The following is a 24904-nucleotide window of genomic DNA, read 5'->3' as shown; positions in this document are numbered from 1 at the left end:
CACAGCCCCGGGGCTGCGCTGGACTCAGGGTGGTGACTCATTCCCTATTCTCTTTTGATTTAATCACTGCTGTGAGGGCAGAGCTCTCCCCACTGAAGCAGCAGATCCAGATTAGCTCTGGCTGTCCTGGCACTGAGGTCCTTGTCCCAGAAATCGCATCTTACAAGGAAATCACACCTCTCCTGGGAGCCTCGAGGCTCAGCTGCTGGCAGTGCTGGTGCAGGCTGGGTTGCTCCATCTCCTTCAAACCTTCTCAAATCTGTTGGCAGAGTCCCTGCTGCCCTCCAGTCCCGTTCTGCCTCACGGCCTGACTGTGAGGTGTTGGCCACGTGAACCCCAAAGGGCTGAATTGGGACGCATCCTTCCTCCCGAGAAGCGTGGGAGCCAAAGAGCAGCTCTTATTGCTGAGCCACGGGATGGTTCCCCTCCTCCACGTGGAAGAAAATGTTCTCCTCTCCTCCAGGACACAGTGGAGCTCAGCTGGAAAGGAACACTCAGAGCCCAGGAGCTGAGCGTGGGAGCGCAGGACTTGCAGGGCAGGTGCTTTGCTGTGCTGGCAGCGAGTCTGGTGAGCTGTGGCATTTAATCTGCCTGGCAATCACACTGCAAGGGGCCGAGTGGAGCCTCTGCAGTGCCTTCCCCTCTGTAATTTCCTTTGGCAAGGGGACAGGCAGCCCAGCTGCGTGTGACCAAGCCGGCAGGGGGACATAACCTGCTGCCTGCAGCCGTGACAGTGCAACGTGGCTGCTCCCATTGCCCTTGTCAGGTCAGATCCTGGGAGCACAGTGCTTTTCTTAGGGGATAATTGGGTCTGCCAGTCCACTGGGCTCTGCTGTCAGCTCTCAGTGTCGCCTGCTTGGTGTCCAGACAGCGTGGCCAGGGGCCAGCAGTGTTTTTCTGCTAGATTTTGGGGGTGAATTTCTCCTTGCTTTGCTCCCTTGCTCACAAAGAGGGGTTGACACACACCTGGCTGATAGAGCATCTTGTAGGGTGTGTGAGAGAGCACTGCAATGAGTGCTGGGTGGGCAGAGCAGGGGCTCAGCACAGCCCTGTGTGTCTGCAGGACCATTCCCACCTCTGTCCAGGAGCATCAGAGCCACACAGGTGGTGTGGAAGCAGCGTTGCTGTGGACCAAGCATAACCTCACCAGCAGGAATAGCAAAAGAAAAAAGGATATTTGAGATGGCTGTGTTGAACAGGAGAGCACTTCTGTGCTTGCTGGTGGGGCACCTCTCTCCTTCTGCCCCATAGTGGCTCTTAAACCCTCTGCTGTATGAGTGGGGCCGGAGCAGAGCGCCGTGGGGCCGAGCTGCAGCTCTCCCTTCCCGTATCACTGCCTTGACACTCCAGCAGGGAGAGATTAGCTGTGCTAAACGCATCCAGCTGTGAGCAGGGACACTTGACCGCCTTCAAATATCAAAGTGACAGCAGCTGATGTGTCAGGGCTGCCTCCTCTGCCTGGCACTTCTCCCTTTAATTAACGCTCGGTGCGGAGCCGCGCTGCAGCCCGGCTCTGACATCTCCTCCTGCCCTCGGTTGGGGTCCTTTCCCTGCTCTGTGTCTGTTTTATTTCCCACCTCCCTCATTTAAAGCTCACCTTCATCACTTATTCCTTCCTGTTAATTAAGCATCCCCGTGTGAGCAGCAGCTCCGATCTGCCCAGAATGGAGAGAAGGCGATGGGTTGCTCACAGCTTTGGCAATAACCAAAGAATTCAGGTTTCTCCCCCTCATCCCTCAGTGCTGAGCCCTGAAGGTTTCCTCCAAACCTTTCTATGGATTATCACAACCATCCTCGTACTGGGGGCTGCAGTGGGGATCCAATTTGGTTTGGTTTGTTTGTTTGAAATTTGTTTAAACAAATTTGCTGCATGAAACAGGGAGGGAGAAAAGCGGAGCGCAGGAAACCTCATCAGAGGGATCTTCTGAGGCCTCATTAACTCCTCCAAAGGAGGATGCGGAGACCAGACCTCTGCTCTCTGGAATATCATGACATTTACCAGCACAAATTAACGTTCGTGCAGAGCTACTTAGCAAATTACTTCCTAATCATCCTCCACCCCCCGCTGTCCTGACCAGAGGAAGAAGGGAGAGCCGGCACCTTTGCTCTCTGGCCTGGCTGCTGCTCATCGTGGATGAACTGTTTGTTAATTGATCCTTCCTGGCGGACCCCTGTCTGCCTTTCCTCTCTGTTCTCAGTCCCTCCAGAGCTGCAGCTGGGATGGAGAGATGGTTGTGAGCCTCCCAGTGGTGTCTGCTCTGCCATGGGCAGCCTCTGGCTCCTGGGCTGACTGCAGCCACCCTGACAGCTCTGCTGGCTCAGCCCCAGGATGTGGATTCAGGTCATCCCCTGGAGCCCGCCTGCCTTGGTGTCCCTTCCCCGAGATGTTTTATTTGCTGTTATCTAATCAGGTTTTGATAAAAATCATTGCATGTTTTTCATTACGGCCCTTCCCCTGCTACAGTGCTACCGGGACCTGGCCCTGGTGAGCAGAGATGGAATGAACATCGTCCTCAACAAGATCAACCAGATCCTCATGGAGAAGTACCTGAAGCTGCAGGATACCTGTCGCACCCAGGTGAGGGGGGCTGCCAAGCTGGCAGAGAGTGAGGAGGGAGCATTGGAGCTGGGGGGGGAGGAAGGGGGGTCGTGGACCCACCTGGAAGGGATGTGCTAAGGGGGGGAGGGAGGATGGTACCGCATCCCCAGTGCTGTCGTGGGAGGGTCCACCCACCCCACATCCCTTTCTGCTTCTGCCCAGCTGGTGTGGCTGCTGAGGGAGCTGGTGAAGAGCGGCGTGCTCGGCGCCGACGGCGTCTGCATGACCTTCATGAAGCAGATTGCAGGTGAGCTCAGCCACCCCAAACAATGGGGTTACGCATTGCATGCCCTGCTCAGAGCAGCCAAGAACAGAGATGGAGCCCTGAGAGTCATTTGGTCCCGACATCCTCCACGAGGAGTGAGTCAGAGAGAGAGCCAGGAGCTTTCTGGCAAGAGCTGGAAGCTGCCAGGAAACGCATTGGTTCCTGTTGCTGCCAGCTTTCACCTCGCCACGCTGCACGAGGGCACCGGGATCATCCTCAGCGCCTGCTGTGAGCCACGTGGGGTGGCACGAGCAATATCAGTGCTCAGAGGTGCAGGAGAGCTGACAGAACCCCTCCGGGGAGCTGGGGTTGCCCGTGGGGTCCTGCTGTAAGCACTGTGCACACACACGCACGCCTTTCCGGCTTTGCAGGAACGGTGCCTCTTCCGTGTTCCCTGTTCAGCCCCGCTGCTGACGTCCAGGCTGCAGGAATTTGTGTCCCACCATCAAACCTGACGCTGTGCTTTTCGTTGCGGGGCTGGAAAATTGCCTTGTCTGCTTTTCAGGGGAGGAAGGAGGGGAGGGAGCCCTGAGCGCCAGCCAAGCTGTGCCGGCCTCGTTGTCGCAGTGCAAACAGAGCGTTCCACAAACTGCTGCTGAAGGCATCCCTTGTTTCCTTGCTCACACCTCCCCCCCGTGCAGGGCCCCTTCTGACCTGGAAGGGTGCCACTGTCCCCTGCTTTATGATGCTTTAATTGTTATGATCCCATTGTTTTGGCTGTGCTGTGCAGCTGGAGTTCCTCCGCTCCTCGTGTCGCCGCAGCTCCGGGCATTGCCCCACTCGTGGCCTTTGCTGGGGATGTCAGGCATTCCCTGCAGCTGCTGTGTCCCTTTGTAAGCTCAGCAGTTGGGAATCTCATCGAATTTCACCCCTTTTTGGCTTCTTTGCCTTCCAGAAAAGAGAGTTACCCATCCCTCACTCCATTTTGCAGAAGTGCAGTTGTAGCAAAGAGCCCTTTGATCCCCTCCCAGCAGCTGGTGTGCTGTGCTTACACCTGCGGGTGTGCAGGGCCAGGCAGATTCCTCACTTAGCTTTGACCGCAGGGCAATTTGACCTAACGAGCTTTTCTCTCCTGTCATCCTTTTCCTCTGCAGGGGGGGACGTGACAGCAAAGAACATTTGGCTGGCAGAGAACGTCCTGGAGATCCTGACGGAGCAGAGGTACCGGTGGGACGGGGCAGGTGGGAGCTTTCCTGCTGTGCTGAGTGCAGGATGGTGGCACTGGATGCAGTGATGGTGCAAACAGGAGCGTGCCAATGGGGTTTCCTATGCAGAAGCCCCCCTGTGTCCCCTCCCTGTGTCCCCAGCCGTGTTTCCGGGCTGTGGTGTGCAGTGTTTCCAAGCCGTGGTGTGCATTTCTAGCTCTCCAAACCCTCTCGCTGTGGGATTGTCCTCAAGTCTTTCCATTAACCAGCCAACCTCAGGGGCTGCGTTGCACAAGGTTTGAAGCTGCCCTGCGCTGACGGTGCACGCGTGGCTCAGAGCTGATCCCAGGAATATTTTTCCTCCTGAGCATCCCCAGCCTACGGGGGAGGTGTTCCTTTTGGGGGGGAGTAGGACAGAGTTAATTGCCCAAAAAGCTTCCTGTGTATAAACAGCTTCTGCCTCGCTGGGGCTGCAACTTCGATTTGTTGGGGGTTGGCCAGCTGGGAAGCGTTGTCCTGTGGGCTCAGCGTTGTCCTTTGTTGGCAAAGCAGCCGCTAATTGGCGATAAGCTGCGGCAGTCCTTGCTTGTAAATAGCTTTTCACCGAGGGCTGTCGGTAAGAGCAGCGATTCTCTTATTGCTGTGGTGAACTAGCAGGTGGTTAAAGCATTTCTTTGGCCCTGGGAACAGCTGTGAGTGCCACCTACTGCCTCTGTGTGCAGGAGGCAGCACCGTGCAGAGACTCTGCGAGAGGGAGAGACCCCCACTCTGTCCTGGGCTCGTCCCATTTCTGCTCTTCTTTAGCACTTCTGGACTCCCCCTGTGCTGAGCTCAGCTCCTCTGTCCCATCTGAGCCTCTCACCGTGCACTGCTGCCCACCTGCACTTTGCATAGAGCATCTCCACCCTGAGCACGGCGCAGCTCTTCCATTGCAAACCAGCGGATGCAGCCGTCCTGAGCACAGGAGGAGCAGCTCTGGCCACATCTGCCTTCAGCTCTGCAGGAGAGCTGAGGGAAATCCGAGCGTGGCTGCTGGAGGAGTTTGTCAGAGGAGCAGATGGGAGAGGAGAAGCTTTGGCTGCTGATGAAGGCGCTGCTGTGTGTCGGTGCAGCGGCTCGGAAGCAGCACAAGGAGAGAGCTGAGGGTTGGGAAGGAGCCCGGGGTGCAACCTGCAGCTCATTGCCGGGATTTCTGCACTTTGATTAGGAGGAGAACCAGAGCTTTAATTAAAGCCACACGGGTGAAGGTCTGATTCCACATTCGGAGCATTGAGTGCTTGCTTTAATTAAAACCAGGCCCAACAAAGCTGCCTCTCCGCAGCCCCACGGCGCTCGGCTGCTGATGGCAGCGCTTCCCCAAGGGCTGCGTTTTTCTGCCTCCAAATCAATGGGTCCCGGGGGTGTGGGCAGCCCCCCCCGATCCTTTTGGACATTTTTATTTATTTTCTGCACAGCTCACAGTGGGAGAAGGGGGGAGTGCTGACCCCACACCTCACCGGGATCTCTTAATTACTGCCGCATCCTCCCTGGACGTAACCTTTGCGCAGTGCCCAGCTCACTAATTAACAGCTGCCAGCACCCAGCGAGGAGCTTTCCCAGGTTCCCCCCGGTGATTTAGGGCTGCTGACCCGTCTGTCCCCCAGGCCGTGGCTCTTCAGGTGGCAGCAGCATTCGGGCAGGCTGTGATTTAGGGAGATGCCGAGGGCCATCAATCAGCGGAGGCAGCGCGCCGGCCTGGCCCGTTCCTGGCACCCGGCGCCAACAGCCAGGCTGACTGGGTCGGTTTTATGGACGGAGAGGATTTATTGTTGCAGGCAGATAAGGGAGAGCAGAGAAGGCGGCACACCCAGCGGGGCGGCTGAGAAACAAATCCAGCCCCAGCACCGCTCACTGCCCTCCTGGGTGGAAAAGCAGAGCGGATGCATCCCCCTCCTTCTTGCACTTCTCCCCACTGTCTGACCCCCAGCGTGGCTCTTTCTCCCCATTCTACCCTCCTGCCTTTTCCATCTGGCTGCGCTTTGCCTCCTGCCCCTCTGGCTGCTTTCTGGTTGCAGCGTGGGGCAGCAGCACCTCCATGGGAGCATATGGGGACCAATGATGGGCAAAGCTGCTCTCGTGGCAGGCTGTGCATTGAGACCGCAGCTGTTTGCAGAGCTGCTCCCCGTGTTTGCTCCCCAGCTGGCTGTTAGGAGCGCTCTGATTGCTGTGGCAGAGGCCCCGGGGATGCAAAGGGGACGATCAGAGCGTGGCCCTGCACTGCTCCTCTCCTTCAGGCCCTTCTTGTTGTGGTGTTCTCTAAGTCGTGGCTGAAAATGGGGTGTTTTTGTTGTTTTGTTTTTTTTTTTTGCACTTCCTTTGCAGGGAATGGGTACTGAAGAGCAGCATCCTGATAGCCATGGCTGTGTACACCTACCTGAGGCTCATCGTGGACCACCACGGCACGGCTCCGCTGCAGGCGCTGCGCCAGAAGGAGGTGGATTTCTGCATCTCCCTCCTCCGGGAACGGGTGAGCAGAGCAGGGCCCTCCATGTTCACACTGCGTTCCTCCAGCAGCGCTGGTGGAGGCTGTGTTGCTTCCTTATGGTCTCCCCAAGCGCGCAGGCAGCTCGTGGTTCATCCCCACCAAGGCTGAGCTCCCGCTCTGTGTCCCCGTGTCCTCACCCCATCCTTTGCCACGGCGCTGCCCACCCTCCCCCTCCTCCCTCCGGGTTGAGAGGGACCGATGTCACAACCCCCAGCTTCAGAGACTGGCTGAGATCCTGGAGAGAAAATGTCAGATTTATGGGCTGATTGTTTGCTTTACAAGAGAGGGAACATTTTAAAATAGCTGCTGACCTTCCCGCCTGTCAGCCTGCCTCTCCCAACCTGCGGGCTTCAAAGAGGGGCACTGTGCCAGGGGTAGGGGTGGAAGTCTTGTGCACAGGATGAATCATCTGCCACCAGCCTCAGCCTGAAGGACTGCGTGTTCCTCTTTCTCCCCCCCCCCCCCCCCCCACATCAGGTGAGCACTCAACGTGATGTTTTTCCTCTCCTTTCCTCCCCCCCAGTTCATGGACTGCTTCATGATCGGCCGTGACCTCGTGCGGCTCCTGCAGAACGTGGCCAGGATCCCTGAGTTTGAGCAGCTCTGGAAGGACATCATCCACAACCCACAGGTGCTCAGCACGCAGTTCACAGGTGGGTAGGGGCTGTGCCTTGGGGGCTGAGCCCATCCTGCCCCACTGATCCGGCCCCGCTGGCCCCAAAGCTGGGGCTGCTGTCAAGCACAGCACCCTGGGTGCGTGCAGAGAGCTGTAATGACACCGTGTGGTTCCACCTCTGTTAGTGCTGAGGCCCACGTGGCTTCTTGCAGAGCCCATCTCATCGCTAAGGGGAAGGAGGTTCCCCCAGGACTGACCACTGGGGCTGAGCAACAGCTGCTCTGCTCTCCCACCACCACCTCTGGCACTGGACAGCTTCTGCCACTGTCTTAAATGCTGCAGAAGCTTCCTAAGAGGCGTTTGGGTTTCAAACCGTGCTGGCAGACCGTGAGAACGCAGCCTGTGACAGCAGTCATGGGATTGCATCATTGCAAACACTTCAGTTTGTGTTTCTGTGAGCTGCTGAGATGAGCAGGAACACAAAGATAGGTGATATCCGAGCTTCTCTCCAACGTGAGCCCCAAGGAATCCCAGTAGCACTGAAGCACAAACCCAGGGGGTGCAGCAGTTGCCTCTTTCTGAATGGGATTCCATTCATCTCTGCAGCTTTCCACCAAACGCTCAGCTGCGATGCGCTCTGCGCTGCCTGGGTTAGGGTGGATGTGGCAGAGAGAGTGTTTTATTTATGGGTCTTATTGCTATGAATTATTAACTGCTCTCGGGGCTGTCGCATCATTATCTGTCTGCAGTGAGCCCTCAGATGCAGGGCTTTAAAGTGTTTTTCCCCCCTCCCTCCCGGCCCAGCGCCTGCTCTGCTCTCTGGGGCCGCATTAATGCCACGTTAAAGACCACAGATTGTGCCCAGGGGAAGGGGCAGCATGCCTGCTGATTAAATGCTCCTCAGTGCAGCTCTTTGGCTGCTTTTCCAGCTCCAGAATCTCTCCTGTCGGTTCTCACTGAGTGCCATGCTGGCTGGAGGCTGCAGGGACAGCATTCCGCTTTTTGGGGTCTCGGGGGGGCTTGCAGGGGCTCGGCCCCACTGGTGGCTTTTCTCACCTCTGGATCTTCACAGCAGCTCGCGTGTGTTGTGGGGCACCTGATAGGCATCCCTGCTGCTTTGTGTCCCTTCCCACGTCAGCAAGAGCAGCCAGTGGCTCCCTGGTTTGCTGCACTTGGAGCCCAGTGGCCCCACGGAACGATACTGAGTGGGGGCTGACATCAGTGCCCCCAGCTCCTTCCTTCCCTGCTGACAAACGCTGTGGCTTTTGCCCTTATTCCCTTGGTCCCATAGTTTGTATTTACCACCTATTTGCCTGGCAGCACACGGAGCTGACCCGAGGAGCTGTCATGCAGCCGGGTGTCCTGCAGCTCTTCACCCTTTCCCCCAAGCTCTGCTGCACTCTGCAGTTCCCCCCTGCAGCCCTGCAGTGTGAGTTCTGAGCAGGCTGAGCCCTGCGCAGCTCCGGCGCCCGCCTGTCTGCATGGAGCAGCATGCTGTAAATCCTTCAGGTCCCGTCCAGCAGCAGCACAGCCTCCACTCAAGCCATAAATTTCTCTTCTTTGCAGCTCTTTGGGAACGAAAGCGGCTTTTGCAATCTCCCCTCCTGCTTCCCCTGCCTTTTCCATGCACGTGAGGCTTTTTATACGTCTGAGCGTTGCAGCAGGGTGCCTTCACACCGGGGGTTCGTGCTGCAGAGCCTGGAGGATTCTGTGAGTCCTCCAGCCCTGCTGTCTGCTGCTGTGTGCTGCACCTGAAGCCCTGGGAGGAGCAGTAGGGATCAGCCGGGGGGCATCGCTGTGCTGCTTCCCTATGGGTCAGATGGGGAATGCTCCGTGTTGAGGCTCAGTGTCTGCATTCCTTCATCCCTCCTCCAGATCCCGTTCTGCTGTGCTGCACATCCCCCACCCCCCTCCTTCCACACTGCTGCTCTCTGACAAAGCTTTCTCTGGACGAGGGTTGTTCCAGCAGGGCCATTCCCAGCCAAAATCATGATCTCTCTCCAGTCCCAGTGCCTTCAGCATTGAAGAAGGAAGCACTCTGAGCTGACCTCCCCCCCCACCAGTGCATCCCTGCTGGGTCTGTGCAGCCCATAACCCCATCCATCTCCCTGCAGGTGTCCTACAGCTCCTCCAGTCCAGGACCTCGCGTAAATTCCTGGCGTGCCGCCTCACCCCCGACATGGAGACCAAACTGCTCTTCATGACCTCGAGGGTGAGCAGAGCCCTCACCCACCCCCACGTGGGGACGGAGGGCACCCCGAGCAGAGCCGGGTGCTGATGCGGGGTGGGCTGCAGGGAGCTCTGCTTCGGCCTGGCTGCTTTCCAAGGCAGCAAAGGCTGCTCTGCGGTGGGTTATCAGAGCTCTGACAGCAGCAGTGCTGTGCGAGAGGCCCGGGAGCTGCTCGGTGACAGCACGGAGCTCTTATCTGTGCTTACAGCCATGCACATCCACCCCGTCTGCTCCCCCCTGGCCAGGCTGAGTGCTGCTGCGGGGCGGGTGGTCCCGAGCTGGGCTTTAAGCATCTCCTGAGCAAAAACCCACACTTTGCCCTTCCCCTTCAGGTGCGGTTCGGGCAGCAGAAGCGGTACCAGGACTGGTTCCAGAGGCAGTACCTGTCCACCCCTGACAGCCAGTCCCTGCGCTGCGACCTCATCCGTTACATCTGCGGCGTGGTGCACCCGTCCAACGAGGTGCTCAGCTCCGACATCCTGCCTCGCTGGGCCATCATCGGGTGGCTGCTCACCACCTGCACGGTGAGTTCTGACAGCCCTTGCTGCTCCCGCTGCCCTCACGGCCCCTCCTCTGTGATCCCCCAAAGTCCTGTAAGCTGAGAGCCGTGTGGGATCCCTTCCCTGCGCTGGGGGTGACCTCCTGCTGCTGTGAGTTTGGGGGTCAGGAGCTGCAGGGCAGCGATGGCATCGGGCTGTTGCATGCTCTGCATTCCAACTTTGGCTCTGCCACGTGTTAGATCCTTTGGGATCGACTTTCCCAGCTTCACCTTCCATCTTATCACACCCTTTGTTTTTGCTTTACGTGCTTGGATGCCTCTAAGGTCTGTGCAGGAGCGCGTGCAGCAGGAGGTCCCTTCACTTTTTGCTCAGGAATTTTCCCACCTGGTCTGAAAGCTCACCCATGAATCAAATCATTCTTTGTTTGTTTGTTTGTTTTCCTTCTCCAGTCCAATGTTGCTGCTTCGAATGCCAAACTGGCTCTGTTCTATGATTGGCTCTTCTTCAACCCTGAGAAGGACAGCATCATGAATATAGGTACTGTGGGGGTTGGGAAAGGGGGTGATGGCTTTTGGAGCTGGCAGAGGCAGTGGGGTCAGGTGGGAAAGGCCCAACACATCGTCTCCAGAGAGCATCAGTCTCCTTCCGTGGGTTCTCCAGCCCATGGGGGGCTGCTGTGATGGTCAGCAGGTGCCCAGTTTGGCTGCCTGAAATCCGGGGAGCTGGGTGAGAGCTGCGAGGAGCCAGAAGTACCCTCTTATAGCACTTATAGGGCAGCAGGAGGGGCTGTGGGCATCTCCGGGGCTCTCAGCACTGTGCTCCCTGCTTTCTCCCACCAGAGCCTGCCATTCTTGTGATGCATCACTCCATGAAGCCTCACCCTGCCATCACCGCCACGCTGCTGGATTTCATGTGCCGGGTGAGCTGCTCCCTCCATGCAGCTTCTTTTAGGGGCTGCAGCCAAATCCCCTCCCCACGCTCTGCTGGATGCCGTCCCCAGAGCTGCACAGCCTCACCCTGCAGGCACCACCAGTGCAGCACAAACAAAGCAGCCACCAACCAGCACGGTTGCTACTCCAGGGCTGCTTCTGGAGCACCAAGTGTGGACCCACGTGTCCTTCATTAGTGGGAACACATGCAAAACTTCCTAGCTCTGCAAATCAACCCTTCCAGAAGGATGAGGATTAGGAAAAAGGCTTCTGAATTGTTCCCCTGTAGCAGTACTGAATGCATTGTTTGGCCCAGCGTCGCCCCCCGGGGGTAAACACAATCTGGATTCGATGTTCCCCAGCCCAAGTCTCCTTTCATCCTCCCTTTGTCCTTGGGCAGGACGTGGGGCTGTGCCCCCCAGGGCTGGTTCTGGTCATTGGGTCCCAGGGAGAGCTGATGGGCTTCTTGGAAGCAGAATCCCAGAGCTGTGTGTGTCCAACAGCAGCAGCTGACTCAGGATCTGGGTGGAAGGTTCCTGGGCTGAGCCTCATTTCAGGGAGTTGTTTTCTTTCCTCCAGAAGCAGAGCTGTGTGTGGACGGAGCAGAATGTTGCCCACGGTCCCATCTCTTACTCCCCCTCTCCTGCAGCTGCTGCTTGGAGCACAGCTCTGCCTCCAGGGCCTTTTGCAGCCCCCAAGGCAGCACCTGTGTGGTTTTCTCACCCCTGGGAGATGTGCAGGCTGCTCTGCGGGGCAGGGAACCAAGCATGGGCAGCTCCTTCACCTGAGATGCTGCACTCAGCTCTCCCACCCCTCTCAAACAAGAGCAGCGGGGCTCCTGGCATCACAGAGCACTTGGGGTTGGAAGAGACCTTTGAAAGCCATCTCATGCAGCTCCCCTGCAGCAAACGGGGGCACCCGTAGCTCCGTTGGGTGCTCAGAACCCATCCAGCCCAACCTTGGGCAGCCACAGCTGGAGCTGGCTGCGTCCTGGAAGGCACTGATGCCATCGTGTTCTCTCCCTTTCAGATCATTCCCAACTTCTACCCCCCGCTGGAAGCTCACGTTCGGCAGGGGGTCTTCAACTCCCTCACCCACATCGTGGAGAAGCGCGTCCTCGCGTAAGGCATCGCTGGGTTCTGCTGCATGGGCAGAGCTGCTGTGCACCAACCTCCCCGGGTCCGCTCTTAGCAAACCTGGTGGGACCAGGAGGGTGAACCCCAGGGCTGCCAGGGGGTTTTTGGGGGGCTGCGCTGGAGGCTCTGGTGAGCCTTGCCACGGGGCTTCAGCTCTGCAGGGAAGCAGGGGCTGCATCCCGGTTCTTTTTCATCCCCTTCCTTCCACAGCCACCTGGCCCCTCTCTTTGACAACCCCAAGCTGGACAAAGAGCTCCGAGCCATGCTGAGGGAGAAGTTCCCAGAGTTCTGCAGCTCCCCCTCGCCCCCCATTGAAGGTAATGAGGGGGTGGGAAGCAGGGGGGGCTGCAGCAGTGCTGTCCCAGAGCACGGCTGCCTCTGGGAGGTCAAGAGTGGGGCTCCAGGGAGAGCTCTGCGTGCCCACGTGCCCGTGATCTGCCCTCATCTCAGCCTTGTAGCATGCTAAAGGCACACACTACCCTGTCCTCCCTCTGCTCCACAGGAGGTGCTTACCCTCCGCATGCTCACTGATTAGCCTTAATTAGGTTAAACAGAGAGCAAGCATTTCTAACCTGTATTTAACTGGAGAGAGTGCTGCTGCTTTGCCAGCCCTACCAAAGGACGGTGCCTGTAGCCCGTCTGCTTTCCCCATAGCATCAGCAAAACCCACCTCCCCAGCAGCCCCACGTGGTGCTGAGCTGCTCCATGCAGCCCTGCAGCACGTGGGAATGGCTGCATGGAGCTGCACGAGGTCCCATCCCCAGGATGAGCTGGGCAGGGTGCTTTACTCACCCTGAACCTCTCTGCCCTTTGCAGAGCTCCTCAGCTCCCAGCCCTGTGCAGAGCCCGTCCTGCCCTGCGGCTGTGCCGGGAGCCATCCATCCCATCCTTTCTCTGCTCTCACTCCTTTGCCTTTGTACCCACAGTCAAAATTGAGGAGCCCGTTTCCATGGAGATGGACAATCACATGTCAGACAAAGATGACAGTTGCTATGACAACGCCGAGGCTGCGTTCAGTGATGATGAAGAGGACCTGAATAGCAAAGGTGAGAGCTGCAGGGTGTGAGCAGCAGTGCTGGAACAGCCCCAGGCAGCATCCACGAGCACCACCTCCTGCACAACAACTTTCCCATCAGCAGTAGAGATTCCCGTGCTCCGAGCAGACCCGGATCTCGAAAACCAGATTTCCTTTTGCAAGAGGTGCTCAGCCCTGGGCTCTGCTGCATGCTGGTCTCTGAAGGGCTGACACAGCTCTGCACTCAAAGGAAAGTTGTTGGCCTCATCTGCTTGCATGGTGCTCTGCCCCATGGCTCAGCACCATCCATCGTAGCTCTCTCCACCCCACGGCCCCCTCCGGATGCCTTTCTGCTCCAACACCCCACTCTTATGTGACGAGCAGTCTGTGCTGTGGGTCCTTTGGGAACAGGCTGTCCCTGTTCTCAGGCTGCTGCCGAGGCTCAGTCTTCTCATTGCTCAGCCACATGGTTTTCATTACGCTCATTGGAGGCCTCTGTGAGCCCCTCTCGAAGCCGTGGGGCTGAGCAGGGTGCACAGGGCTGGAATCCTTCTGCTGGCTCCCTGGGGCTGGAGGAGGCATCACCAGCGGGTCCTGATCCTGGTAGTCAGGCTCTGGGGGTTTCTGCTGCTCCTTTAGGCAGTGGGGGGGGGGACCACAGCCCCAGGATGAGGTGTGGGATGTGGCACTGACTGCAGTTGTTGGGGCTCAGGGTCAGAGGCCACGCGCAGAGATTTCTGCAAAGGGGGATGCCATCGTTTGCCCCATTCCATCATCACTGCTCCCTTTGCGAGGGCTTCTGCGTTGGCCTCAGCACCCCTGGGCTGTGCTGCAGTTGGTTTCTACGACCCAGAATGAGATGGGTGAGGGCATGGGGAAGACCTGAAGGCAGGCAGTCAGCAACCTGTGTGTGTGTGTGCACGTGGAGACGGGCACAGCATCACTTCTGGGAGCTGGGCTGGATGGAAGCCCAGCTCTGTGCATCCCTATGCCTGCATCCCATGCTGCCTTCCTGAGCACGGCCACCTCCCAGGGGTGAGGCAGGGAGGCTGCACCCTGCACTGGGAAACCCCTCGTGTCCCATTGCACAGCCCTGCAGTGGGGTCGGCCCCGGGTGCCCCTGGGCTGCAGGCAATCCCAGAGATGCTTCCTTCGTTGCAGGGAAGAAAAGGGAGTTCAGGTTTCATCCGATCAAAGAAACCATTGTGGAGGAACCTGTGGACATCACGCCGTTCCTGGACCAGCTGGATGAGTCTCTGAAGGATAAAGTTCTGCAGCTGCAGAAGGGGAGGTCGGTTTGTGATGTTCCACGATGTTGGTGTCTTTGGGGCAGCAACGTTCCAGACCTCACAGTGCTGTAATGCAGCCCTGCGGGTTCAGAGCTGGGCACAGCAGCACTTTCTGCTTCTCTGCATCAGTGCTGGGAAGGCAGAAGGCTTTGGGCTCCGTCCTTCTGTGCGGGTGGCAGTGGGGGCTGTGAGTGCATCCCTGCATGGGCTGTGCCTGTTGCACATATCTGCACGTTTCCCACCTCTGCTCTGAGCAACCTTGGAATTGACACCACCTAAGGAAGGCTCTGTCAGCAGCTCTTGCTTTTCAGTCCTTGGCTTAACGGGCTGCTTTAACCTAATTTATGGCTTATGGCTTTAAGTGCATTTAATCTGATGCTTTCGGTCATTCAATTTGTTTAGCTTGCTTGGGGCATTTTGTAAGTAGGCGAACTCCCCCAGGGCTCAACCTCTGCATTCTGTGCTTCGTAGCTGTGCCTTCCTGGCACCAAACCAGGGCCTGGGGGGCTCCCAAGCAGAGCCAGCTCAGCACAAAGCCCCCTCATCCTGCACTCTCACAGTATCTTCCTTTCTAACTTGGATTTCCTCTTGTTTTTCTGCTCCAGCGATACGGAAGCTCAGTGTGAGGTCATGCAGGAAATCGTGGATCAAGTCCTGGAGGTAAAGGGCTCCGTGTTGGCCCTCTGCAGGGCTGAGCTCGGTGGGTCGCAGCTGCAGGGGATGGCAGTGCTGCACAGGAGGTGGGGGGGGGGGTCCTGCTGCTGCTCAGCCCTGCAGCTTTTGCTGCTCCTGAGCAGCTCGGGGTCGTTCCCAGCGCTGCTGCTGTGGCCCCGTGCAGGGTGTGAGCATCCCTCCCTCCTCATCCCTTCCTTTCTGCCCACCAGGAGGACTTTGACTCCGAGCAGCTATCGGTGCTTGCCTCCTGCCTCCAGGAGCTGTTTAAGGCTCACTTCCGCGGGGAGGTTTTGCCAGAAGAGATCACAGAGGAGTAAGGATTTATTCCTCTCTGTTTCATCCTTTCACCCCAGGGCTTTTCCCAGTAAAACTTCCTCCGTTTGCAGAAGGCTGTGCTTGGAAGCAGCAGCTCTGCAGGGTTCCCCAGCAGTCAGCATGGAGCACATCTCATACCCACGGTGTCAGAGCTCCCTTCAGGCCGCCCAGCCTGGGCTCTCGGTGCCACGCTCACAAACCAGCACTGCTCCCTCCCTCCCTGCTGGCTGTTATTGGGGCTGGAGCATCAGGGCCCTCTTAGGACCATTCCCTTCACCCCATCGGTTGGGGCTGAGCCCTGGGGGTCCCACAGCTCTGCCCCTGTTTGGGAGACCCACGGGGCTCTGAGCGCTGCGTTTGTCCTGCAGGTCTCTGGAGGAGTCGGTGGGGAAGCCACTCTACCTCATTTTTAGGTCGGTCTGCTCTGAGGTGGCCCAGGCAGGGCTTTCTTGTGTCCCATCCCAGTGTCCCGTTCCCAGTGTTTGTCCTGCCCCAATATCCCATCCCCAGTGTGTGTCACGTCCCCAGTATCCCCATATCCCATCCCCAGTGTGTGTCACGTCCCCAGTATCCCCATATCCCATCCCCAGTGTGTGTCATGTCCCCAGTATCCCCATATCCCATCCCCAGTGTGTGTCCCACCCCAGTATCCCCATATCCCATCCCCTATATCCCATCTCCAGTGTGTGTCCCACCCCCAGTATCCCCATATCCCATCCCCAGTGTGTGTCCCACCCCAGTATCCCCATATCCCATCCCCTATATCCCATCTCCAGTGTGTGTCACGTCCCCAGTATCCCCATATCCCATCTCCAGTGTGTGTCCCACCCCAGTATCCCCATATCCCATCCCCTATATCCCATCCCCCATATCCCACCCCCAGTGTGTCTCCCATTCCCAGTATCCCCATATCCCATCCCCAGTGTGTCTCCCACCCCCAGTATCCCCACATCCCATCCCCAGTGTGTGTCCCACCCCAGTATCCCCATATCCCATCCCCTATATCCCATCCCCAGTGTGTCTCCCACCCCCAGTATCCCCATATCCCATCCCCTATATCCCATCCCCAGTGTGTGTCCCACCCCAGTATCCCCATGTCCCATCCCCACTGTGTCCCACCCCCAATATCCCCATATCCCACCCCCAGTGTGTGCCCCATCCCAAATATCCTGTCCCAAATATCCTAACCTCAGCGTGTATCCCACCCCCTATATCCCACCCCCAGTGTGTGTCCCATTCCAATATCCCATCCCCACTGTGTGTCCCACCCCAGTATCCCCACATCCCATCCCCACTGTGTGTCCCACCCCAGTATCCCCACATCCCATCCCCACTGTGTGTCCCACTCCAGTATCCCCATATCCCATCCCCTATATCCCATCCCCAGTGTGTGTCCCACCCCCAGTATCCCCATGTCCCATCCCCAGTGTCTCCCACCCCCAGTATCCCCATATCCCACCCACAGTGTGTGTCCCACCCCAGTATCCCCATATCCCACCCCCAGTATCCCCATATCCCACCCCCAGTGTGTGCCCCATCCCAAATATCCCGTCCCGAATATCCTAACCTCAGTGTGTATCCCACCCCCAATGTCCCACCCCCAGTGTGTGTGTCCCATCCCCATATCCCATCCCCATATCCCACCCCCAGTATCCCCACATCCCATCCCCACTGTGTGTCCCACCCCCAGTATCCCCATATCCCACCCCCAGTGTGTGCCCCATCCCAAATATCCTGTCCCAAATATCCTAACCTCAGCGTGTATCCCATCCCCTATATCCCACCCCCAGCATCCCACCCCCAGTGTGTGTGTCCCATCCCCATATCCCATCCCCATATCCCACCCCCAGTATCCCCACATCCCATCCCCACTGTGTGTCCCACCCCCAGTATCCCCATATCCCACCCCCAGTGTGTGCCCCATCCCAAATATCCTGTCCCAAATATCCTAACCTCAGCCTGTATCCCACCCCCAGCATCCCACCCCCAGCATCCCACCCCCAGTGTGTGTGTCCCATTCCAATATCCCATCCCCATATCCCACCCCCCCAGTATCCCATCCTACACACAACCACCATCCCCCCTCTCTCCCCCCCACCCCACTCCCCCCCAGGAACCTGTGCCAGATGCAGGAGGATAACAGCGGCTTCTCCCTGCTGCTGGATCTCCTCTCGGAGCTCTACCAGAAGCAGCCCAAGATCGGGTACCACCTCCTCTATTACCTAAAAGCCAGGTAGGCAGCGGGGCTTTGGGGAGACCCCACTCAGCCCCCCCACCCCCACACACCTCCCCACTCACCCAACTCTTCCCCCCCACCCCCTCCCCCCTCTTCCCCAGCAAAGCAGCAGCAGGGAAGATGAACCTTTATGAGTCCTTCGCTCAGGCCACGCAGCTGGGGACCTGCACACGTGTCTGATGATGGACATGAAGGCCTGCCAGGAGGACGATGTGCGGCTGCTCTGCTACCTCACCCCGTCCATCTACACCGAGGTGGGGCGGGCGCCGGTCTGCTGGGGGGGGTGGGGATGGGGGTTGTGGGGTTGCTTTGTTTCTGAAGCCCCGTACGGCCCCATATGCTCCCATACGGCTGCGTTGAGACCAGCGGTCATCCATCACTCTGCCCCATATGGCCCCATACAGTCCCGTACAGCTGCACTGAGACCAATGCTCATCCATCTCCCTGCCCCACATGGCCCTATAGAGCCCCCACACGGCCCCATATGGTCCCATATGGCTGCACTGAGACCAATGCTCATCCCTCACCTTGACCCATACGGCCCCACACAGCCCCATATGGTCCCATATGGCTGCACTGAGACCAATGGTCATCCATCTCCCTGCCCCATATGGCCCTATAGAGCCCCATATGGCTGCACTGAGACCAATGGTCATCCATCTCCGTGCCCCATACGGCCCCACGCAGCCCCATACGGTTCCATATGGCTGCACTGAGACCAGTGCTCATCCATCTTCCTGCCCCACATGGCCCTATAGAGCCCCACACGGCCCCATATGGTCCCATATGGCTGCACTCAGACCAATGGTCATCCATCTCCCTGCCCCATATGGCCCTATAAAGCCCCCACACGGCCCCATATGGTCCCATATGGCTGCACTCAGACCAATGGTCATCCATCTCCCTGCCCCATATGGCCCTACAGAGCCCCATACAGCCCCATACGGTTCCATATGGCTGCACTGAGACCAATGGTCATCCATCTCCCTGCCCCATATGGCCCTATAGAGCCCCATACGGCTCCATATGGCCGCATTGAGATCAATGGTCATCCATCTCCCTGCCCCATACGGCCCCATATGGCTGCACTCAGACCAATGGTCATCCATTTCCCTGCCCTATATGGCCGTATAGAGCCCCATACGGCCCCACACAGCCCCATACGGTTCCATATGGCTGCACTCAGACCAATGGTCATCCATCTCCCTGCTCCATATGGCCCTATAGAACCCCACATGGCCCCATACGGTCCCATACGGCCACATTGCGATCAATGGTCATCCATCTCCCTGCCCCACATGGCCCTATAGAGCCCCCACACGGCCCCATATGGTCCCATATGGCTGCACTGAGACCAATGGTCATCCATCTCCCTGCTCCATATGGCCCCACACGGCCCCGTATGGCCCCACACGGCCCCACACGGCCCCGTATGGCCCCGTATGGCCCCACACTGCCCCGTATGGCTTCACACTGCCCCATGCCCCACAGTTGGGGCCGGGGGGCTGGGAGGTGACATTGCACACAGCAGCAGCAGAATCCCCACACATCCCTCCAGCTCTGGGCTCAACCCCCCGCCCCCCCCCACCATTTCCCCATGGCCTTTTGCCCCCCCCCCTCCCACTGATGCCGGATTTGCTCATGCTGGGGGAAGCAGGAAGGGGAACGGGAACGCGGGGATCCCCACAACAGCACTGTGCCCCCCTCCTCAAACCCCCCCCCTGACCCAGGCCTTGCTCTGCCCTCCTGCAGTTCCCAGATGAGACGCTGCGCAGCGGCGAGCTGCTCAATATGATCGTGGCCGTCATCGACTCGGCACAGGTGAGGTGGGAGCTGCCTTCCATTGCCCTGCAATCCCGGGAGGATGAAAACCTTCCTCTGTGCCCCTTCGCCCTCTGGGTTCCTCCTCCTGAGCTGCAACCAAGGGACAGCTGTGTCTGCAGAGCTGCTGTGCCGTAAATCCCGTTGTTTGGGCTCACCTGGAGCTCATTGTGCCCCATAACCCCCAGCTGTGTGGGGCTGCAATGCGTCGCCGTACCCCAACCCCAATCCTGGGCTGGGCTGAGCTTCAGCTTTTCCCAATCACAGCATTTCCTCCCCACTCCCTTCTGCAATTCCTTCATTCCTCCCTATGATTCTTTGCCCCCCTTTCCCCACCACGGCTCTGCCTCCTCGCCCAGCCCTGCACACCTCATATCAAAGAATCATAGAATCCTAGAATGGCCTGGGTTTGAAAAATAAAAAAGGAGCACAGTGCCCATCAGTTCCAACCCCTGCTGTGTGCAGGTCACCAACCAGCAGCCCAGGCTGCCCAGAGAACCCACAGGGTGCCATAAGACCCTATAGTGTGCCTTAGGGACCCACAGGGTGCCATAAGGATCCATAGGGTGCCATAAGACCCTATAGTGTGCCTTAGGGACCCACAGGGTGCCATAAGACCCTATAGTGTGCCTTAGGGACCCACAGGGTGCCATAAAACCCTATAGTGTGCCTTAGGGACCCACAGGGTGCCATAAGACCCTATAGTGTGCCATAGGGACCCACAGGGTGCCATAAGGATCCATAGGGTGCCATAAGACCCTATAGTGTGCCGTAGGGACCCACAGGGTGCCATAAAACCCTATAGTGTGCCTTAGGGACCCACAGGGTGCCATAAGACCCTATAGTGTGCCGTAGGGACCCACAGGGTGCCATCAGGATCCATAGGGTGCCACAGGGACCCACGGAGCGCCATAGGGACCCGTGGAATCATTGACTCATAGAATCATAGGCTCATAGAACAGCCTGGGTTGCAAAGGACCACGATGGCCATCAGTTCCAACCCCTGCTGTGTGCAGGTCACCAACCAGCAGCCCAGGCTGCCCAGAGCCACATCCAGCCTGGCCTCGAATGCCTGCAGGGATGGGGATCCACAGCCTCCTTGGGCAACCTGTTCCACTGCCTCCCCACCTCTGGGGGAAAAACTTCCTCCTGAGAGGGGCTGGGACCCCTCCACACCCTCCCCCCCAGGGGTCCCAGCCCCCAATTTGCAGCCACCTGCAGCTCTCAGAGTGCTGGGCTCCCTCCTGGCTCCCTGCTCGCACCGAGATGCTGCCCGTGGAGCAGTGATGCTGACCCCGTGCTCTCCCTGCAGCTGCAGGAGTTGGTTTGCCACGTGATGATGGGGAACCTCGTCATGTTCCGCAAGGATTCCGTGCTCAACATCCTCAGTGAGTGCTGCACCTACGGGGGGGGGGCACCCCACGACCCTCCCCATCCATCCCTGTGGGTTTGCAGAGCCCGCAGCCCCCAGATCTCTGTGCCCCCCACATTGGGACCCATTGTGGCACAGCTCCCGTCGCCCCAACCCAGCTTTGGAGTTCCAAAGACGAGCCTGAGCTCGTTAATTAGCAGCTCGTTTGTGTCCCCCCCTCAGTTCAGAGCCTGGACTGGGAGACCTTTGAGCAGTACTGCACGTGGCAGCTCTTCCTGGCGCACAGCATCCCCTTGGAGGCCATCATCCCCATCCTGCAGCACCTCAAGTACAAAGGTGAGTGCCGTGCTGCATGGTGCGGTGCTGCCCTGCTGCATGGTGCGGTGCTGCCCTGCTGCATGGTGCGGTGCTGCCCTGCTGCATGGTGCTGTGCTGCCCTGCTGCATGATGTGCTGCATGGTGGTGTGCCGTGTTGCATGGTGTGCCGTGCTGCATGATGTGCTGCATGGTGCGGTGCTGCCCTGCTGCATGATGTGCTGCATGGTGGTGTGCCGTGCTGCATGGTGTGCCGTGCTGCATGGTGTGCCGTGCTGCATGGTGTGCCGTGCTGCATGATGTGCTGCATGGTGCGGTGCTGCCCTGCTGCATGATGTGCTGCATGATGTGCTGCATGATGTGCTGCATGATGTGCTGCATGATGTGCTGCATGATGTGCTGCATGATGTGCTGCATGATGTGCTGCATGGTGGTGTGCCGTGCTGCATGATGTGCTGCGTGGTGTGCTGTGCTGCATGATGTGCTGCATGGTGCGGTGCCGTGTTGCATGGTGCTCTGCATTGCTGCATGGTGCGGTGCCGTGCTGCGTGGTGCCGTGCTGCGTGGTGCCGTGCTGCGTGGTGCCGTGCTGCGTGGTGTGCTGTGCTGCATGATGTGCTGCATGATGTGCTGCATGATGTGCTGCATGATGTGCTGCATGATGTGCTGCATGATGTGCTGCATGATGTGCTGCATGATGTGCTGCATGATGTGCTGCATGGTGCTGTGCCGTGCTGCATGGGATGGTGCTGTGCTGCGTGGGATTGGTGCCTTGCTGCGTGATGTGCTGCATGGTGCTGTGCTGCATGCTGCGCAGTGCCGCATGGGACAGTGTGCAGTGCTGTTTGGTGCACTGCTGTGCATTGCTGCAGGGTGCTGCATGGGACAGTGCTGTGTGCAGTGCTCTGCATTGCTGCATGGTGCTCTGCAGTGCTCTGCAGTGCTCTGCATTGCTGCATGGTGCTCTGCAGTGCTCTGCAGTGCTCTGCATTGCTGCATGGTGCTCTGCAGTGCTCTGCATTGCTGCATGATGCTCTGCAGTGTTGTGCATTGCTGCATAGTGCACTGCATTGCTCTGCATGGTGCACTGCAGTGCCCTGCATTGCTCTGCATGGTGCACTGCAGTGCCCTGCATTGCTCTGCATGGTGCACTGCAGTGCCCTGCATTGCTCTGCATTGCTGCTAGGTGCTGTGCAGTGCCGTGCAGTGCTGTGCATTGCTGCAAGGTGCTCTGCAGTGCTCTGCAGTGCTCTGCAGTGCTGCAAGGTGCTCTGCAGTGCTGTGCAGTGCTCTGCATTGCTGCAAGGTGCTGTGCAGTGCTGTGCAGCGCTGTGCATTGCTGCATGGTGCTCTGCATTGCTGCAAGGTGCTCTGCAGTGCTCTGCATTGCTGCAAGGTGCTCTGCAGTGCTCTGCATTGCTGCAAGGTGCTCTGCAGTGCTGTGCAGCGCTCTGCATTGCTGCAAGGTGCTGTGCAGTGCTGTGCAGCGCTGTGCATTGCTGCATGGTGCTCTGCATTGCTGCAAGGTGCTCTGCAGTGCTCTGCAGTGCTCTGCATTGCTGCAAGGTGCCGTGCAGTGCTCCGCAGCGCTGTGCATTACCGCGTGCTGCCACGCAGTGCTGCACAGCACGGTGTTGCGCGTTGCTGACCTGCGCTCTCCTTGCAGAGCACCCCGAGGCTCTCTCCTGTTTGCTGCTGCAGCTGCGCCGAGAGAAGTGAGTGCTGCCCGGCCCCAGCGCCGCAACCCACGGCACTGCAGCACCTTGGGGCTGCAGCGGGGCTCTCGGCCCCCCTTCCTGGCGTGCCCCACTGCTGCCCCACCGCTGCCCCACCGCAGGCCCAGCGAGGAGATGGTGAAGATGGTGCTGAGCCGCCCGTGCCACCCCGACGATCAGTTCACCACCAGCATCCTGCGGCACTGGGGGCTGAAGCACGACGACCTGCTGGCCGAACACATCAAGGCGCTGCTCATCAAGAACAACAGCCTGCCCAGGAAGAGGCAGAGGTGAGCGGGAGGGCCGGGCTGGGGGGGGGGGGGGGAGATGGGGGTCCCTATGGTGGGTGTCCTTAGGGCTGTCCCCGTGGCTGTGTGTCCCCACAGCTGACCCCACGGCCATGCATCCCATGGCTGTGTGTCCCTGGAATTGTGTGTCCCCATGGCCACGTGTCCCTACATGACCCCGGGTCTGTCCCTATGGCCGTGTGTCCCTATGGCCGTGTGTCCCTATGGCCGTGTGTCCCTATGGCCGTGTCCCCCCCCCATGGCCTTGTGTCCCCATGGCCATATGTCCCTATATGACCCCAGGTCTGTCCCTATGGCCGTGTGTCCCTATGGCCGTGTTCCCCCTCCATGGCCGTGTGTCCCCATGGCCATATGTCCCTATATGACCCCAGGTCTGTCCCTATGGCCGTGTGTCCCTATGGCCGTGTGTCCTTATGGCCATGTCCCCCCTCCATGGCCGTGTGTCCCCATGGCCATATGTCCCTATATGACCCCAGGTCTGTCCCTATGGCCGTGTGTCCCTATGGCCGTGTGTCCCCAGGGCTGTCCCTATGGCCTCATATCCCCATGGCCCCTGTGTCCCCATGGCTGTGTGTCCTTGGCTTCTGTGTCCCCATAGCTGTGTGTGTCCTCATGGCTGCATGTCCCCAGGTCTGTCCCCATGGCCGTGTGTCCCCATAGCTGTGTGTGTCCCCATGGCCGTATGTCCCCAGGTCTGTCCCCATGGCCGTGTGTCCCCATAGCTGTGTGTGTCCCCATGGCCGTATGTCCCCAGGTCTGTCCCCATGGCCGTGTGTCCCCATAGCTGTGTGTGTCCCCATGGCCGTATGTCCCCAGGTCTGTCCCCATGGCCGTTTGTCCCCATAGCTGTGTGTGTCCCCATGGCCGTATGTCCCCAGGTCTGTCCCCATGGCCGTGTGTCCCCATAGCTGTGTGTGTCTCTATGGCCATATGTCCCCAGGTCTGTCCCCATGGCCGTGTGTCCCCAGGTCTGTCCCCATGGCTGCATGTCCCCAGGTCTGTCCCCATGGCCGTGTGTCCCCATAGCTGTGTGTGTCCCCATGGCCGTATGTCCCCAGGTCTGTCCCCAGGTGTGTCCCTATGGCCGTGTGTCCCCATAGCTGTGTGTGTCCCCATGGCCGCATGTCCCCAGGTCTGTCCCCATGGCCGTGTGTCCCCATGGCCATATGTCCCCAGGTCTGTCCCCATGGCCGTGTGTCCCCATAGCTGTGTGTGTCCCCATGGCCGCATGTCCCCAGGTCTGTCCCCATGGCCGTGTGTCCCCATAGCTGTGTGTGTCCCCATGGCTGCATGTCCCCAGGTCTGTCCCCATAGCTGTGTGTGTCCCCATAGCTGTGTGTGTCCCCATAGCTGTGTGTGTCCCCATGGCTGCATGTCCCCAGGTCTGTCCCCATAGCTGTGTGTGTCCCCATAGCTGTGTGTGTCCCCATGGCTGCATGTCCCCAGGTCTGTCCCCATAGCTGTGTGTGTCCCCATAGCTGTGTGTGTCCCCATAGCTGTGTGTGTCCCCATGGCCGTATGTCCCCAGGTCTGTCCCCATGGCCGTGTGTCCCCATAGCTGTGTGTGTCCCCATGGCCATATGTCCCCAGGTCTGTCCCCATGGCCGTGTGTCCCCATGGCCGTGTGTCCCCATGGCCGTGTGTCCCCATAGCTGTGTGTGTCCCCATAGCTGTGTGTGTCCCCATAGCTGTGTGTGTCCCCATGGCCGCATGTCCCCAGGTCTGTCCCCATGGCCGCGTGTCCCCACGGCCGCGTGTCCTTGGGTTCTGTGTCCCCATGGCCACGTATCCCCATAGCAGCGCATCCCTGAGGAGCTGTGGGGGGTCGGGGGGGGGGGTCGGGATGGGGGGTGGGGGGGGTGGGCAGGAGGAGGAGGAGGAGGAGGGGTCCATGGCTGC

At 58.9% G+C, this 24904-nt stretch overlaps 1 protein-coding gene across 1 annotated transcript in view; it reads left to right on the top strand.

Moving 5' to 3' along the window:
- The window catches only part of INTS3 (integrator complex subunit 3), a 31729-nt gene that overhangs the window by 4957 nt on the left and 1868 nt on the right, over positions 1-24904 (top strand). The window contains 24 exon segments of the mRNA XM_085209852.1: positions 2465-2578; positions 2762-2846; positions 3959-4025; positions 6371-6515; positions 7057-7186; positions 9264-9361; positions 9712-9903; positions 10329-10416; positions 10719-10798; positions 11838-11929; positions 12155-12261; positions 12871-12990; positions 14121-14250; positions 14854-14908; positions 15133-15236; positions 15607-15651; positions 17352-17471; positions 17576-17634; positions 17637-17728; positions 19227-19295; positions 20608-20683; positions 20890-21003; positions 22649-22697; positions 22820-22987. Of these exon segments, the coding sequence (XP_085065978.1) occupies positions 2465-2578; positions 2762-2846; positions 3959-4025; positions 6371-6515; positions 7057-7186; positions 9264-9361; positions 9712-9903; positions 10329-10416; positions 10719-10798; positions 11838-11929; positions 12155-12261; positions 12871-12990; positions 14121-14250; positions 14854-14908; positions 15133-15236; positions 15607-15651; positions 17352-17471; positions 17576-17634; positions 17637-17728; positions 19227-19295; positions 20608-20683; positions 20890-21003; positions 22649-22697; positions 22820-22987 (2399 nt within the window).

This window comes from Meleagris gallopavo, chromosome 27 (assembly GCF_905368555.1).
Source record: "Meleagris gallopavo chromosome 27, MGAL_WU_HG_1.1, whole genome shotgun sequence".
Lineage (NCBI taxonomy): Eukaryota > Metazoa > Chordata > Aves > Galliformes > Phasianidae > Meleagris > Meleagris gallopavo.
Note: the sequence above shows the minus strand (reverse complement) of the source record. Positions and strands in the feature narration are given on the sequence as shown.